Consider the following 17,685-nt stretch of genomic DNA (forward strand, 5'->3'; position numbering starts at 1 on the left):
ATGGCCAGAGAGAGCTGATACATTTCCTGCTCCTGCTTATCTGAATGGATGTGCTCAGGTGGGGCTTTGGTGTTCGTGGGAAGAAGCCAGTGCAGAGCAAGTTAACAGTCGACTGTGCTTGTTGAGGGTACAGGCTCCGGCACCAAAACTCAACCCTGCCGCTCACTGCTTCTGTGACCTTGGGTGAGTTATTGAACGTGCCGCAGCTCTGTGAGATGGTGATGATGACCGCACTCACCTTTTAGGACTGCTATAATGAGATCACTATGTTATAAGCATGAGTGGAGAGACTTGTACAGAGTAAGACTCTATGAATACTGGTTACTGTTTTCTTTACTCTGTCATATTTCTCCATCCCCAGTGACAAGCACTATGCTAGATCCCAGACATGGGTCCTATGTCAGGGCCACAAATGAGAAAGTGTTAGTAAACTCAAAAATAATGATAACATGGTTGGGCATGGTGGCTCATGTCTGTAATCCCAGGACTTGAGAGGCCAAGGTGGGCAGATCACTTGAGGCTAGGAGTTCGAGACCAGCCTGGCCAATATGGTAAAACCCCAGCTCTACTAAAAATACAAAAATTAGCTGGGCATGGCAGCATGCCTGTAATCTCACCTACTCGGTAGGCTGAGGCACAAGAATCTCTTGAACCTGGGAGGCAGAGGCTGCTGTGAGCTGAGATCATGCCACTGTACTCTAGCCTGGGCCACAGACTGAGACTCTGTCTCAAAAAAAAAAAAAAAAAAAAGAAATAACAACAATTACCCTTTGTTGAACACTGTATGATGGGTTTATATACATTTTCTTTTCTTTTTTTCCAAAAAGGGTAGAGTATATGTTTTTCCAAAAATATACTCTACCTTTCTTGTTTATTATGTGTATGCAGTCACTAGAATGTAAGCCGCTGAGAGCAGGAACATTATTTTGTTCAGTGCTATATCCTTAACACCTAGAACAGTGCCTGGCACACAGTAGGAAGTCAATACATATTTGTTGGATGACAATGTTTCAGGGGACAGAGAGAGTCAGCACTTCTTGATTGCACGGTGAAGGTGTTCTCGTGTGTCTGCGTTCATACGTTCATTCATTCATTTGCTCTCTTATTTACTAAAAGCCTCCTATGTGTCAAGCATTGAGTGTGCAGTGTCAGCAACAGTCCCCAGCATCATAAGTAGGCTGCCAACTACCCAACTGGGATACTGGCATATACATTGGGTCCTGCTGGTCTATAGTGTGTGTTAGCAATTTAGTAAATATTGGTCATGACTTACATTTTGATGACTCATGATACTTTTTTGCTGATACAATTTATATTATCTCATTAAAGAAAAGTACAAGTTCAACACATATTGAGCATTTTCTGTATGCTGGGCAACTTACTGGGGATAAAGAGCTACCTAAGACTCAGTTTCACCTGTGAAGAATTCATAGACATAAATAGACCCATCTACAGCATTTTGTGATAGAAGCCCAGATGGACTGAGACATTCTGTCTCAGACACTTTCCCTGGATAACTTTCTCCAAGAGGCCTTTCCCTGATTCCCCAAGGCTAAGTTCAGTGTTTTTTCTTTTCTTTTTTTTTGAGACTGAGTTTTGTTCTTGTTGCCCAGGCTGGAGTGAGGTGGCGCGATCTCGGCTCACTGCACCCTCCACCTCCCGGGTTCAAGCGATTCTCCTGCCTCAGCCTCCTGAGTAGCTGGGATTATAGGCCCCTGCCACCACACCTAGATACTTTTTGTGTTTTTAGTAGAGACGGGGTTTCACCACGTTGGCCAGGCTCCTCTTGATCTCCTGACCTTGTGATCCGCCCGCCTCAGCCTCCCGAAATGCTGGGATTACAGGCATGAGCCACCACACCCTGCCAGTTCAGTGTTTTTTCTATGGGCTCTGCCACAAACAGTGCATCTAAATCAACCATTAAATGTAAGCACTTTGAAATCAGAGACTGTTTCTTATTCACTGCTACTCTAGCAAGGGGCCCACCACAGAGAGAACTTGCAATAAATACTTGTGGGGTGAAATAAGTGAGTGAATAAATAAATGAGTGAATTCATGAATCAATATTTGCTGCATTACAAGCTGCAAAACTTTCCTTTCCTTTTCTTTTTTTTTTTTTGAAATGGAGTTTCACTCTTGTTGCCTAGGCTGGAGTGCAGTGGAGCCATCTCGGCTCACTGCAACCTCTGCCTCCTGGGTTCAAAGGATTCTCTTGCTTCAGTCTCCTGAGTATCTGGGATTACAGGCACCACCATGCCTGGCTAACTTTATATTTTTATTAGAGATGGGGTTTCACCAAGTTGCTCAGGCTGGTCTCAACTCCTGACCTTGGGTGATCCACCCACCTCTGCCTCCCAAAGTGCTGGGATTACAGGTGTGAGCCACCACACCTGACCACAAGTGGCAAAACTTTTCTAATCCTTATCATTGAAATAAATTGGATTAACAAGAAAGGAAAATCTGCCATTGGAATCCTAGGCAAAGAATGAACCCTAATGCCTTACTGGGGTGATCATTAGGTATATGAGAAGCAAAGGAAAACTTGTTGCTGGAAGTTGGAAGTTGGTTCTGCTAAGAGCACCCGACCCAAGGGCCTCTCCAGGAAGGGGCTTTTAGGGTGGTGGCCAGACACATCTCGCTCCATTCCCACTCACTGTGTTTCAGAACTATTTTCCAAGCCCGAACTGGAACCTTCCTTCACACGTCTGGACCAAGGTGAAAGACTGAACCTGTCCTGCTCCATCCCGGGAGCACCTCCAGCCAATTTCACCATCCAGAAGGAAGACACGATTGTGTCTCAGACTCAAGATTTCACCAAGATAGCCTCAAAGTGGGACAGTGGGACATATATCTGCACTGCAGGTATTGACAAAGTGGTCAAGAAAAGCAACACAGTCCAGATAGTCGTATGTGGTGAGTATATCATTGCTGACTCAGAAGGCATCCGGGGTTGAATGGGAGAAAGGAAGTTTATCTGCAGCTGCCGCCCTATCCGGTCTGAGCAGACTCAGGCAGGGTAAGAACTAGAGGGAGAGAAGGGTGAAATCAAAAGGCCAAAGAAACAAGGAGGTATTCCTGCTCAGAGCACTGATTCACTGATGATGATGTGGCCTCTGACGTGCTAAGATTCTGGCAAGATTCTGCCTCCTGGAACAAGCACCCACCCAAAAAGTCAGGAAGGAAACACTACTTAGTCAATGTTAAACTTTTTTTTTTTCTTTGAGACAGAGTCTCACTCTGTCTCCCAGGCTAGAGTGCAGTGGCACAATCTCAGCTCACTGCAACCTCTGCCTCCTAGGTTCAAGCGATTCTCCTGCCTCAGCCTCCCGAGTAGCTGGGATTACAGGTGCCCACCACCATATCTGGCTAATTTTTGTATTTTTATTTTTCTTATTTTTATTTATTTATTTATTTATTTTTGAGATGCAGTCTTGCTCTGTCGCCCAGGCTGGAGTACAGTGGCACGATCTGGGCTGACTGCAAGCTCCGCCTCCTGGGTTCACGCGATTCTCCTGCCTCAGCCTCCCAACTAGCTGGGACTACAGGCACCCGCAACCACGCCTGGTTAATTTTTTTTTGTATTTTTAGTAGAGACAGGGTTTCACCATGTTAGCTAGGATGGTCTCGATCTCCTGACCTCATGATCTTTCCGCCTTGGTCTCACAATCCTGGGATTACAGGCGTGAGCCACCACACCCAGCCAAGAATATCAAAATTCCATTTTTTCAATCTGTAACCTGGCTAACCCAAAAGATAAGATTACCAGTGGACAGAATGTAGGTGTTTGACCACCAGGAGCTGGGCTTCTCAGGCCTGAATGTGCATGCAAGACCTGGTTAAAATACAGGTTCTGATTCAGTATTTTAGGCCCAGATGGGGCCAGATTCTGTATCTCTAACTAGCATTTTGGTGATGTGGATGCTGTTGGTCTCTGGACCACCCTTTGGGTGGTGAGATTCTAGATGATTATAGAACTCCAGTTAAGTTGTCACTGTCACTATATTGTCCAGTCACGATCCTTTCATTTAACCTGTGACTGTGTTTTATCAAGCTAAGATTCTATTATAGCTTCAACTGAAGCAGGATTTTTAGACTATTTTCAGTGCTCTAACCACCTAACTCAAAAGGCAGGAATGCAAGAGACAAATGTGTGTTATTGCATTTTATTTTATTTTTTGTTCCTGGGAGGAGGAAATCTCATTGTATAAGGTTTAAATAATCTAACGCCTAAATAATGACCTAATATAATTCTTATCTGTTAAGAGACTGAAGCACTAAGGAGAATTTTTTTTCTTTCTTTCTTTTTTTTTTTTTTTTGAGACGGAGTTTTGCTCTTGTTGCCTAGGATTGAGCGCAATGACATGATCTCGGCTCAGCAAAACCTCCGCCTCCTGGGTTCAAGGGATTATCCTGCCTCAGCCTCCCTAGTAGCTAGGATTACAGGCATGTGCCACCATGCCCAGCTAGTTTTGTATTTTCAGTAGAGACGGGGTTTCTCCATGTTGGTCAGGCTGGTCTTGAACTCCTGACCTCAGGTGATCCACCCACCTCAGCCTCTCAAAGTGCTGGGATTACAGGCATGAGCTACCATGACTGACTGAGAAGAATTTAAAAACATATATATTGTCTGGACCTGGTGGATTATGCCTGTAATCCCAACACTTTGGGAGGCCAAGGTGGGTGGATCACCTGAGGTCAGGAGTTTGAGACCAGCCTGGCCAACATGGTGAAACCCCCTCTCTACTAAAAATACAAAAGTTAGCAGGGTGTGGTGGCAGGCACCTGTAATCCCAGCTACTCGGGAGGCTGAGGCAGAAGAATCCCTTGGACCCAGGAGGTAGAGATTGCGGTGAGCCGAGATTGCACCATTGCACTCCAGCCTGGGTGACAGAGCAAGACTCCGTCTCAACACACACACACACACACACACACCACACACACACACACACATCCTCGGCCAGGTGTGGTGGCTCATACTTATAATCCCAGCACTTTGGGCAGCTGATGTGGGAGGATCACTTGAGTCCAAGAGTTTAAGACCCTGTCTCTACAAAAAATAATGAATTAGCTAGGTGTGGTGTGCACCTATAGTCCCAGCTACTTGGGAGGCTGAGGTGGGAGAATTGCTTGATTCCGGGAGGTTGTAGTGAGCTGTGATTGCACCACTGCACTCCAGCCTGGGTAACAGAGTGAGACCCTGTCTCAAACACACACACACACACACAGACTGTCAGTCTCATAGGTGTCCTATAAAGGTAAATAAGGCAGGCAGGAATTTGAAATTACAGCAGGGACAGAAAGCAAAGCTCAGGCTTTGGAGGAGAAACTCTTGGGCTGGATGCTTTGCTTTTACCTTCAGTGCCTTTTGGATTGTTTCTCCCTCTGTTTTAGAAATGCTCTCCCAGCCCAGGATTTCTCATGACGCCCAGTTTGAGGTCATAAAAGGACAGACCATCGAAGTCAGTTGCCAATCAATCAGTGGAACTTCACCTATTTCTTATCACCTTTTAAAAACAAGTAAAATTTTGGAGAGTAGTACCAAGAACTCAAATGATCCTGCGGTATTCAAAGACAACCCCACTGAAGATGTAGAGTACCAGTGTGTTGCGGATAACTGCCATTCCCACGCCGAAATGTTAAGTGAGATTCTGAGGGTGAAGGTGATAGGTAAGTTGCTGTGCTATAAGAAGAAATCATGTAGGCTTGGGGCTTTCGTTCATGCCCAGGGACTGTGGGAAAAATAGGAGAAGTAGTGGGCCAGGCACGGTGGCTCACGCCTGTAATCCCAGCAGTTTGGGAGGCCAAGGCAGGCAAATCACTGAAGCCAGGAGTTCAAGACCAGCCTGGCCAACATGGTGAAACCCCATCTCTACTAAAAATACAAAAATTAGCTGGGCGTGGTGGCGGGCGCCTGTAGTCCCAGCTACTTGGGAGGGTGAGGCATGAGAATTGCTTGAACCCAGGAAGCAGAAGTTGCACTGAGCCAAGATGTGCCGTTGCACTCCAGCCTGGGCAACAATAGCGAAACTCCATCTGGAAAAAAAAAAAGAGAGAGAGAGAGAAGTAGTGGGTGCTTATGCAAAGTCCATACACTAGATATGCACCAAAGCAGGACCAAGGCCCGGTAAAGGAGGCTGGAAAATATTTAGGAGCTATTGATGAAGACAATGTAATCTCTTTCCAGAACCTTTCAACGAACTGCTAAAATATGATAAGCGTGAAAGTGTCCTGACTGCAGAAAGCACTGAAGTTTTGCATTTGGGCTCCCTTAGCACTTTCTCCTTTTCAGATATACTGTTCTGAAAATTATAGATCAGGTCTCCGCTGTTGTGACTCCTAGCCGGGCAACCCTGTCTTGTGTGAAATCCACAGCAATGAGAGCTACAGGCTGTGGTCTCATGGGAATTGCTAACATTTGCCTGGGATTCTCATCATACTCAAGAGAAATATACCATTGTCTTGGGTGTGGACAGTTTACTTTAAGCCTCTATCTCATGCCTTTCAGAAGGCCTCAGGAGTGCCATTGCTTACATGTCTTAGATATTTTGCATCCTGTTGTAAAAAGTTTAATAAGGATTCCTCCTCTTCGTCCTTCTTGTTTAGTAACTGCCTATCTACATGTGCTGCTGATGGATGTGAATAGGAGGGAGGGATTCCTGCTTCTATTCGTGTATAGTCTAATAGTAGCCATACCTTTTCAATTGATATTACCATAGGCTGGGTGAGGTAGTTCACACCTGTAATCCCAGCACTTTGGGAGGCTGAGGCAAGCAGATCACCTGAGGTCAGGAATTCGAGACCAGCCTGGCCAACATGGTGAAACCCTGTCTCTACTAAAAATACAAAAAATTAGCTGGGTGTGGTGGTGGGCGCCTGTAATCCCAGCTACTCAGGAGGCTGAGGCACAAGAATCATTTGAACCTGGGAGGCAGAAGTTGCAGTGAGCTGGTATCATTCCACTGCACTGCAACCTGGGCAACAGAGCAAGACTCCATCTCAAAAAAAAAAAAAAAAGAAATTAACATTAACATAGACTAAGCACCTAATGGTGTGAGGCATACAAAAAAAGAAGGCATATTCTTTGTTTCAAAGCTGTAATAAGAAACACAAGATCTCCTAATTAAATGATGGAGAAACATCTGAATCATAATACAAATAAGCATAGAAAAAATGTTAAAGGTAATGTTTGGTTAATTGTCACATGAACTATATCCCTACAGTGATGGATAGTAATTCAGGGTGTGTCAGACATCATCTAGCTTAAGTGGGTAAACATTGTGAAACAGCTGGGCGAGGAGCCAGGGCTTGAGGATGGGTGGGCAGAGAAGGCTGAAGATGGCTGAACATCTCCAGCAGACATATGAGCCAAAGGTTCTGCGGGGCACTTCAAAAGCCTGTGCGGCCAGGTGCGGTGGCTCGTGCCTGTAATCCCAGCACTTTGGGAGGCCGAGTCGGGTGGATCACTTGAGCCCAGGAGTTTGAGACAACATGGTGAAACCCCGTCTGTACTAAAAATACAAAAATTAGCCCAGCATGGAGGTGGGTGCCTGTAGTCCCAGCTACTCAGGTGGCTGAGGTGGGAGAATCGCTTGAATCCAGGAGGTGGAGGTTGCAGTAAGCCAATATTGTGCCACTGCACTCCAGCCTGGGTGACAGAGTGAGACTCTATCTCAAAAAAAAAAAAAAAAAAGACTGTGGCCAAATCAGATGGCTGGAAACAAAGGCTGGATGTTGGGAATGGAGAATCACTGGATATGAGTTGAAAAAGTGGGTGAGCCTAAGTGTGAAGGGCGTCAGGTGCCAGTCTCAGGAGTAGGGAACTGTCCTGCGTACAGTGAAAAGCCGAAAGATGGAAGGAAGGACAGGATGCAAATGAGTTCTCGGAAAGATTCACCTGGTGGCTGGGTCAGGGAGCAGACATGGGGACTTCAGACCTCATGGCACGTTAGAGGCTAATGCAGAAGTCCATGTGAAGCTGTTGGTTTAAACTGGGTCAATATCAGTAGCTCACATTTACCGACCATGTGTCCAACCCTGTGTGAAGTACTGTAATAAATTGGTCCAGTGGAAACTCACAATAACCGCAGAAGACCAGTAATAGCATTGTCATTGTTCTATCATGATGCAGGTGAGGCTTAGGGCAGATAGCTGGTGGGTGGTGGGACTGGGATTTGAGCCCCCTGGTGTCTCAGGCCCGGAGCATGGCTTCTTCCATTGTCTTACCACAGCCTGCATTCACAGCAGAGTGACTCATAAGTCACAATACCATCTGCTGACCATCTGCTCTCACACTAGAAGGAAAGTCTACTTGGGAAGACAATTTAGGATCTGAATTTTGGTAGTTGAGGATAGAGCTAGGAAAAGCAGATATAGGAGGTAGCTGAGTTCTGCTTGGACCTGCAGGGAAGGAGGCTGGCTGGGCTTCCAGGTTGAAATGCCCAGGTGAAAAGGGAGACTTGGAGTTCAGGAAAGTAACCTGGACTGGAGCCATAGGTTTAGGCATCAGTGGCTCGGAGACAGAAGCTCTGCGTGTAGGTGAAATCACCTAGGAGGAGAATGGGGATGGGAAACAGAGGACTGAATTTTGCAAAAAGTTCATACTTCAGGGCAAAACAAAGAATAACCAGTGAATAAGAAAGGGGTGCCAGGTAAGAAAGGAAGAGAATCAGAGTCATGAGGAAGCCCAGAAGCCCAGAAAAAGCTGAGTTCCACAGTAAGACCTGGGCAGCAGCAAAGCTGTGGAGAGCCCGAGGTTGGAAGCCTGGAGGAAGAGCATCTACCACTGAATTTAATCTGCACAGGACTCAGGGACATTGGTTGGAGAATCAAGTGACCTTCCCAGTTTCTTCAAAACTTGAGATAGAGTGCAGTGTCACAAGATTGTGACTACACCAGAGTGCAGTCAGATTTCAGGGGTAACAAGAAAGTGGGAAATAAGGGTGTCAAAGCATAAAAGAAAAAGGAGAAAAAATGGCCGATAGCTAGAGAAGGCAGTGGGTCAGGATTGTTTGTGGCCTGGCACAGTGTCTCATGCCTGTAATCCCAGCATTTTGGAAGGCCGAGGTGGGCAAATCACTTGAGGTCAGGAGTTCAAGACCAGCCTGGCCAACAGGGCAAAACCCCATCTCTAAAACAACAACAACAACAACAACAACAACAACAGCAGCAACAACAAAATCCAAAAAGTTAGCGGGCCTGGTGGTGCACACTTGTCTTTCCAGCTATTCGGGAGGCTGAGTCAGGAGATTTGCTTGAACCCAGGAGGCGGAGGTTGCAGTAAGCCGAGATTACGCCACTGCACTCCAGCCTGGGTGACAAGAGTGGGACTCTGTCTCAGACAGAAAAAAAAAAAGTTGAGTGGTGGCTGTCTCATGTTCCTCTTCCTCTGCCCTTCTTTGCTCAGTGTGAATCCTTTTCCTGCTTTTTCAGCCCCAGTGGATGAGGTCCAGATTTCTATCCTGTCAAATAAGGTTGTGGAGTCTGGAGAGGACATTGTGCTGCAATGCGCTGTGAATGAAGGATCTGGTCCCATCACCTATAGGTTTTACAGAGAAAAGGAGGACAAACCCTTCCACCAAACGACCTTGAATGCCACCCAGGAATTTTGGACCAAGCCGAAGGCTAGCAAGGAGCAGGAGGGAGAGTATTACTGTACAGCCTTCAACAGAGCCAACCATGCCTCCAGTGTCCCCAGAAGCAAAATACTGACAGTCAGAGGTGAGTCAGGGTCTCCACAGCAAGCTGTGCTGTGGGCTCCCAAGGGCAAGACCAGAAAACACACCCCTTGTGAGAGGGAGTTGGGGGGAGTTTAGCTCTTGTGACTGAAGACTAGGAGACTAACGTCCTCCAGGCTCTTGGTTGCAAGTGACAGAAACCCACTAGAATTAAGTGAAAAAGAGGAATTGATTATTATAAGGAATTGGAAGAATGTCACATTGTTCCAATTACAAATTCTTGGAAGACTCACCATTGAGTCACCTTGAGTCAGACATCTACCCACAGACCACCTGTGGCCAAGTGGATTGGGTCATGCAGAACAGACATGGTTGGGGAGCCCACTTATGTGGGTGGGGGTGGTTTCCTGGAGAGGAAGAGAACTGAACATACACGCCAAAAAGGAGTCTACTCCACTTGGGCTCCGGAGTTGGAGACCAGCCTGGGCAGCATGGTGAAACCCCGTCTCTACAAAAAGTACAAAAATAGGCTGGGCGCAGAGGCTGATACCTGTAATGCCAGCTACTCGGGAGGCTGAGACATGAGAAACACTTGAACCCAGGAGGCAGAGGTTGCAGTAAGCAGAGGTTGCCCCACTGCACTCCAGCCTGGGCAACAGAGCAAGACTCTGCCTCAAAAATCAAACCAACAGCCGGGCGCAGTGGCTCAAGCCTGTAATCCCAGCACTCTGGGAGGCCGAGACGGGCGGATCACAAGGTCAGGAGATCGAGACCATCCTGGCTAACCCGGTGAAACCCCGTCTCTACTAAAAAAATATAAAAAACTAGCCGGGCGAGGTGGTGGGCGCCTGTAGTCCCAGCTACCCGGGGAGGCTGAGGCAGGAGAATGGCGTAAACCTGGGAGGCGGAGCTTGCAGTGAGCTGAGATCCGGCCACTGCACTCCAGCCTGGGCGACAGAGCGAGACTCTGTCTCAAAAAAAAAAAAAAAAAAAAAATCAAACCAACAAAAAATAGCCGAGTGTGGTGGTGTGCTCCTGTAGTCCCAGCTACTCGGGAGGCTGAGGTGGGAGGATTGCTCAAGCCCAGGAAGTTGAGGCTGCAGTGAGCTGTGATCAGCCTCTAGCCTGGGTGACAGAGTGAGACCCTGTTTCAAAAAGGAAAGAAAAAAAAGTCTACCCCAGCAAAGCTGGTTTGTTCTCTCCTTGAGGACCACAGCTGACCTCTATTTGTAGCAGAAACAATCATTTCTGCACCAGCTCTGAGTGCAGAAACCCTCAGAGGTATTTGGCAAGCTGCCAGTTACAAGAGCTGTGAGAATCAGTCTGACTTTTGTTGTTTAAGCCCGATATTATGTCTTCCTGGTAGAGGAAGAGCCTATATAAAAAAAATTTTTTTTTGTTTTGTTTTTCAGTCGTTCTTGCCGCATGGAAGAAAGGACTTATTGCAGTGGTTGTCATCGGAGTGATCATTGCTCTCTTGATCACTGGGGCCAAATGTTATTTTCTGAGGAAAGCCAAGGGTGAGCATAGTTCTTTCCTTCCATACTGACTGGTCGTCCTTGCCAGGAAACCAGCCAGGGATGTGTGGTGCTTTTCTGACCCCTGGATTCAGCTAGGCAAAAATGAAAGCTATTACTTTCCTCGTTGGGCAAACCAGAAAAGATAAATTTGGGGGGAAATTGCATCTTCGTGTGGTTAGAAGAAGCCATTTCTGTAGATTTGTCCACACCTAGTCCTGTAATGCATGCAGAGTGGGGTGCAAGCGTCTTGGAGACACACATACATGCGCATCACACCCACATGTTACACACACACATTGATTGCTTAGTAATTAACCTGGCAGTTGTGCTATGACTTCTCCCCTATGCTTGCGGTTAGCTAAGTAAGCCCAGCTGAGCAGCCAGGACCACTCGATAACCAGGAATCAGAGTCAGCTGTCCAAGACTCAAGGAAAAGGGCAGAGCATCAGTAAATTCTGCAAAAAATGTTTTGTGGGATAAGGTAGGTTCTTTTGGAGCCTCTGGTGCTGCTGCCTAGGATGGGAGGGGCAGATGGGATGAGGAGGGGCCCTGGGTTTTGTCAGGAAAGCTGCTACCCATCAGGGAAGAGAGAGCAACACCCTCGCATTGGTCTCAGGCCAGCTTCGAGTTCCAAGTGCAGGGATTGATTTGGCCTTTACTTTTTGTAATTATCTGGAATCAAAGAGAGTGGTCAGGTGCGGTGGCTCACACCTGTAATTCCAGCACTTTGGGAGCCAAGGCAGGTGGATCACTTGGGGTCAAGAGTTCAAGACTAGCTGGGACAACATGGTGAAACCCCGATCTCTACTAAAAATACAAAAAATTGGCCAGACGTGGTGATGGGCGCCTGTAATCGCAGCTACTCGGGAGGCTGAGGCAGGAGAATCCCTTGAACCCAGTGAGCCCAGATCATACCACTGTACTCCAGCCTGGGCAACAGAGTAACACTCTCTCTCAAAAAGAGAGAGAGGGAGAGGGAGAGAGCTGCCTGCTTATCTAGCTGATCTGATTCCTGTATCATTGTCTTTTTTTCCATCACATTTCACTAACAAAAATCACTTCTGGTTAAAATAGTCAAGAGATCATGTTTCTGGGGAAATATCTTGGTATAAGACCAAGAGAATACCTCTTTCTTTTCTGTCTTTTGTAAAAGAGTGAATATGTTTGGCTTCCTTTTCTGTCTTTTTCTGGGTATTCAATCTTCTGGAAAGTCAAATGTAGTTGAAAAGAGTGTTCCTTCACAGCTTACTAGGAGTAAAAGAAAGAAGAGAAAGTGTTTTCTATCTATTAGGTTAGTGCAAAAGTAATTGGCATTTTGGCCATTAGAGTAGTATGGATGTGGGCACCATATACTGACTTTGGTTTTTCTTTTTCTTTTTTAAAGCCAAGCAGATGCCAGTGGAAATGTCCAGGTGAGTGTAGTTGTAAGAAGGGGGCGGCTGCTCCGTGAGCACAGTGGACATGTCTGAAGCAAGATTCTGGTCATTAGGAAGTTTTCAGTGGCTCTGGCAAACTCAGAAAAATATAGGCCTTCCTTGGGTGTGAGTTTGTGTGTGTGTGTGTGTGTGTACGCACGCGTGCATATCTCAGTGGAAGATTGCCAATTGTCCTTTCATGGGGAGGAATGGCTTTTATTCTGAGATCATGTCCTTCCTACATGATTATTTGTGAAATCTCCTTTTCCTTATGAAATTATAATGGTAGTAGATAATTTTTTTTAATTTGGCAAAATAGAGTTGGCATTTAAAAAATAGTTTTACTACCTTTACTGTTCCTGAAATCTCAAATCCAAAAGTAGAGAAAAGATTGCTCTGTTCCAGAGAGAAACAGTAGCACAGCATAAGGAATTCAGGGGCTTGGGAGCAGCCTGTGAAGGACTCCCGGTATTCATGTGCCCTTTGGTCCTGATACTTATTTTAATAGGAAAAAGTTTTATCACCGCCAAACATGGTGGCTCGCGCCTGTAATCCCAGCACTTTGGGATGCCAAGGCGGGCAGATTACCTGAGGTCAGGAGTTCAAGACCAGCCTGGCCAACATGGCGAAACCCCATCTCTACTAAAAGTACAGAAATTAACTGGGCATGGTGGTGCACTCCTGAAATCCCAGCTACTTGGGAGGCTGAGGCACGAGAATCGCTTGAACCCAGGAGGCGGAGGCTGCAGTGAGCCAAGATTGCACCGCTGTACTCCAGCCTGGATGACAGAGTGAGACTTTGTCTAAAAAAAAAAGTTTTTTCACATAATCCTTGGAGCTACCAAAAATATTAGTTTTCCAAATGAGAGAGTGAGTTACGTTTTCCTTACCTTGGAAAACTCTTCCTGGTTTTCTCATGATCTTCCTTTGATTACTTCATTGGTTTGGGGTTAGAACAACAACAACAAATATATCTATATATTGTTTTCCCTTTTTATATTTCATTTTAAGGCCAGCAGTACCACTTCTGAACTCCAACAACGAGAAAATGTCAGATCCCAGTATGGAAGCTAACAGTCACTACGGTAAAGTCATGGTCTCCTGCCATTGCTAATTTTCCCCAACTTGCTATATACTTCCTTATCCCTCTCAGAAGCAGAATTTGTAAGTGGTGGGAATGCAGTTGGAAGAGAAACCCTGGCTTCAACAGGGTACTTCATCTCATCAGCCACTGGGCCGTGAGCTAATATACAGAAACATAAAAGGAAAGGTAGCACATTTTATTCTAACTTCGCCACCTTCTAAACTCCCCGTAGATGAAAGATGGAGAATAATCATAATGCCTTGTTACCTTCAAAGACTTTGACATTGTTCCAGCATAATATTATCATTCTCCATTTTCAAGACAGAGACCAGATATTGAATGAAAACACTGGTAAAACATCTTCTCAGATGGAATTATTACAAGCACAAGACAGTTTTACTTCAAATTTGCCACAAAGGGAAAGCAATTTCAATATTCTCTTAGTAGAGGCATTAAAAAAAAGTGTTCCAGTTAAGAAATGTCTAGTCATAAGGCTCGTCACTAGCATCAGGGTCAGCTCAGCTGAATGATAGCCAGTCCTAGGAGTTCTTAATCCCAGCTTAGTAAGAAAATTGCTCAAGCATTTCAGCAGGGATGCTACTTACTTCCCAGAGGGGGCTATAATTACATCACACAAAAAGTCCTGTCCCACACCAGAACACTCTTCCTCTTTTCTTCCTTCCTTCCTTCCTTCTTTCCTTCTTTCTTTCTTCCTTTCTTTCTTTCTTTCTTTCTAGACAGGGTCTTCCTAGGCCTGTAGTGGTGCGATCTCAGCTCACTGCAGCCTCTACCTCCCAGGCTCAGGTGATCCTCCCATCTCAACCTCCTGAGTAGCTGGGATCACAGGCATGCGCCACCATGCCCAGCTAATTTTTATTTTTTGTAGATATGGCACTCTACAATCCACTAGTTTCAGACTCCTGGGCTTAAGCAATCCTTCTGCCTTGGCCTCCCAAAGTGCTGGGATTACGTGTGTGAGCCGCTGAGCCCAGCCACTTGTATTGCTTTATCAGCAGGTTTGGTCAGAGAATGCTCATGTTCTTTTCTAATTCTATAAATATCTCACAACATAAGAAATTTTTAGGATATACCTTTTACCGAGACATATTTTGCTTGAGAAATATGTTTCAAGAATTGAGTAATTCATATAGTACTGAATCATAAACTTTAAAAAAGGAAAATAAAATATTTGTAGTAATAAAAGTAGTGTGTCAGTAAATAGAAAACAGCAAATATATTGTTTAAGAAACTATATTCTAGGCTGGGCGTGGTGGCTCATGCCTGTAATTTCAACACTTTGGGAGGCCGAGGCAGGTGGATCACTTGAGGTCAGGAGTTCAAAACCACCCTGGCCAACATGGTGTAACCCTATCTTTACTAAAAATATAAAAAATTAGCCGGGCATGGTGGTGCATGCTTGTAATCCCAGCTACTCGGGAGGCTGAGGCAGGAGAATCGCTTGAACCTGGGAGGCAGAGGTTGCAGTGACCTGAGATCACAACATTGTACTCCAGCCTGAGCGACAAGAGTGAAACTCCATCTCAAAGAAAGAAAGAAAAAGGAAAGAAGGAAGGAAGGAACTATATTCAGGCCAGGCATGGTAGTTTATGCCTATAATCCCAGCTCTTTGGGAAGCTGAGGTGGGAGGATCACTTGAGGCCAGGAGTTCGAGACCAGCCTGTGCAACAAAGCGAGACCCCCCCCATCTCTTTAAAAAAAAAAAAAAAGTAAATATTTAGCAAAATGTAATCTGCTACAGATAAAATAATACCTTTTTGGCATAAGGGGCTTCTGTCAGTGATTTGTATTATTTATACATAAGTACAACATTTAATTAAATTAAATGTTGATATAGGTTTATATGAAATAAGATTTTTCTCCAAATTTCCAAATACTCCAATTCTTATTATATCATCTCTGCATAGATTATTTCAATTTACAAATATATTTTAATAATTATGATAGTAATTAATTCAAATACATGATGGAAAACTGTGTGTTCAAGAATAGTATTTGTGACATTTGTAAGAATTATTTGTAATAAAGGACAACTTAATAAAAAAAAAGACAAAAATAGTCTTTGTCCATGCCCACTGAGATGGCAACCTGGAGATACTGTTGTTTCTTTAAACTATGTTTTCATCAATCCAGTTCTCGAACTAGACAGGCTTAATTAACTGGTGTCCTTCATGTTTATGAGTACTAGCTGGTCCCTCCCAGAATTTCTCATGAACTTGCTCACATTGAACAATTCTGAATTCCAAATAGTTCAGGCCTTCAAACAGAAGTGCCTCTGCCATGGGATGGTAGACGTCCCACCAGTGTTAGAAAAAGACCACACAGGCCTGGCGTGGTGGCTCACGACTGTAATCCCAGCACTTTGGGAGGCTGAGGAGGGCAGATCACATGAGGTCAGGAGTTTGAGACCAGCCTGGCCAACATGGTGAAATTCCGACTCTACTAAAAATACAAAAATCAGCTGGGTGTGGTGGTGCGCTCCTATAATCCCAGCTACCCGGGAGGCTGAGGCAGAAGAATCACTGGAACCCAGGAAGAAGAGGCTGCAGTGAGCCAAGATCGCAGCACTGCACTCCAGCCTGGGTAACAGAGCAAGACATCGTCTCAAAAAAAAAAAAAAAAAAGAAAAAGAAAAAGAAAGAAAAAAAGAAAAAGACTACACAATAGGTCAAATGGAGCCCACAGGGAGACCAACGAGAGGACCCAGGACTCAGAAACAATGCTGACTGTCACTACACTGAATAAATCAGACTTGACTTTGTTAGGGGCACTGAATTTTCAAAAGGTTTTAGAAAACTAGAATTTCCCTTGTCACTCATCCTACTTCTTGTTTTTCAACTAGGTCACAATGATGATGTCGGAAACCATGCAATGAAACCAATAAATGATAATAAAGGTAATTATCTAATTACATGTTTTTATTAGAACCAACTTTTACATTAAAAAAAAAAAAAAGACTCACAGGAAAAGAAAACTAAAACTTGAAGGACTGTGGATAATTTCCCACCTCTCTTAATGACTCTGTACCCAGCTGATGCGTCAAGGGAGGTGGCTAGTTGCTTTTACCAGAGATGCTATCTAGTGTCCTCAGGAGGAAAGTCACCTAAATCAAAGTAGGGAAGAACTGGGTTATATCCGAAAAACAACTTCCTGACTCATAATGGGCTACTGGGTAAGGCAGTGGGACCGCTTTTCTCTTGGGTATTGAGGTGGTGATTTTTAAAGACGATTGTACTGCTCTCTTCTGCCTGAAGCACTGAGGGATTGGACTAAATCATTTTTCAAAATTCCTTTTGCTCTGGGCTGCTGCCATGGGAGCTAAGGCTCCTAAGGAAGAGAAAGGATTCCGTGAAGATCTCTTCCTTTCTTTCTTTTTTTTCTTGAGACAAGAGTCTTGTTCTGTCACCCAGGCTGGAGTGCAGTGGTGCAATCTCAACTCGCTGCAACCTCCACCTCCTGGGTTCAAGCGGTTCTCCTGTCTCAGCCTCCCAAGTAACCAGGACTACAGGCGCCCACCACCACGCCCAGCTAATTTTTGTATTTTTAGTAGAGACAGGGTTTCACTGTTTTGGCCAGGCTGGTCTTGAACTCCTGACCTCATTATCCGCCCGCCTCAGCCTCCCAAAATGCTGGAATTACAGGTGTGAGCCACTGTGCCTGGCTCTTTTTTTTTTTTTTTTTTTTTAATACAGAGTCTTACTCTGTTGCGCAAGCTGGATGGAGTACAGTGGCACAATCTCGGCTCACTACAGCCTCTGCCTACTGGGTTCAAGCCATTCTCGTGCCTCAGCCTCCCAAGTAGCTGGGATTACAGGTGTGTGTTACTACGCCCAGTTAATTTTTGTATTTTTCGTATTGATGGGTTTTCACCATGTTGGCCAGGCTGATGAACTCCTGACCTCAGGTGATCTGCCCGCCTCAGCCTCCCGAAGTACTGGCATGAGCCACCACACTCAGCCTGAAATGTATCTTTG

The 17,685-nt window shown here is 45.2% G+C and overlaps 1 protein-coding gene across 10 annotated transcripts in view; it reads left to right on the forward strand.

Moving 5' to 3' along the window:
* Positions 1-17,685, forward strand: part of PECAM1 (platelet and endothelial cell adhesion molecule 1) — a 101,453-nt gene that overhangs the window by 54,636 nt on the left and 29,132 nt on the right. For all 10 annotated transcript variants that reach the window (XM_033183966.1, XM_033183965.1, XM_033183964.1 and 7 more), the window contains 7 exons: positions 2,665-2,913; positions 5,392-5,667; positions 9,430-9,717; positions 11,087-11,194; positions 12,579-12,606; positions 13,621-13,694; positions 16,554-16,607. In XM_033183966.1, the coding sequence (XP_033039857.1) occupies positions 2,665-2,913; positions 5,392-5,667; positions 9,430-9,717; positions 11,087-11,194; positions 12,579-12,606; positions 13,621-13,694; positions 16,554-16,607 (1,077 nt within the window). The remainder of the gene's footprint in view (positions 1-2,664; positions 2,914-5,391; positions 5,668-9,429; positions 9,718-11,086; positions 11,195-12,578; positions 12,607-13,620; positions 13,695-16,553; positions 16,608-17,685) is intronic.

Source organism: Trachypithecus francoisi, unplaced genomic scaffold (assembly GCF_009764315.1).
Source record: "Trachypithecus francoisi isolate TF-2019V2 unplaced genomic scaffold, Tfra_2.0 Lachesis_group20, whole genome shotgun sequence".
NCBI lineage: Eukaryota > Metazoa > Chordata > Mammalia > Primates > Cercopithecidae > Trachypithecus > Trachypithecus francoisi.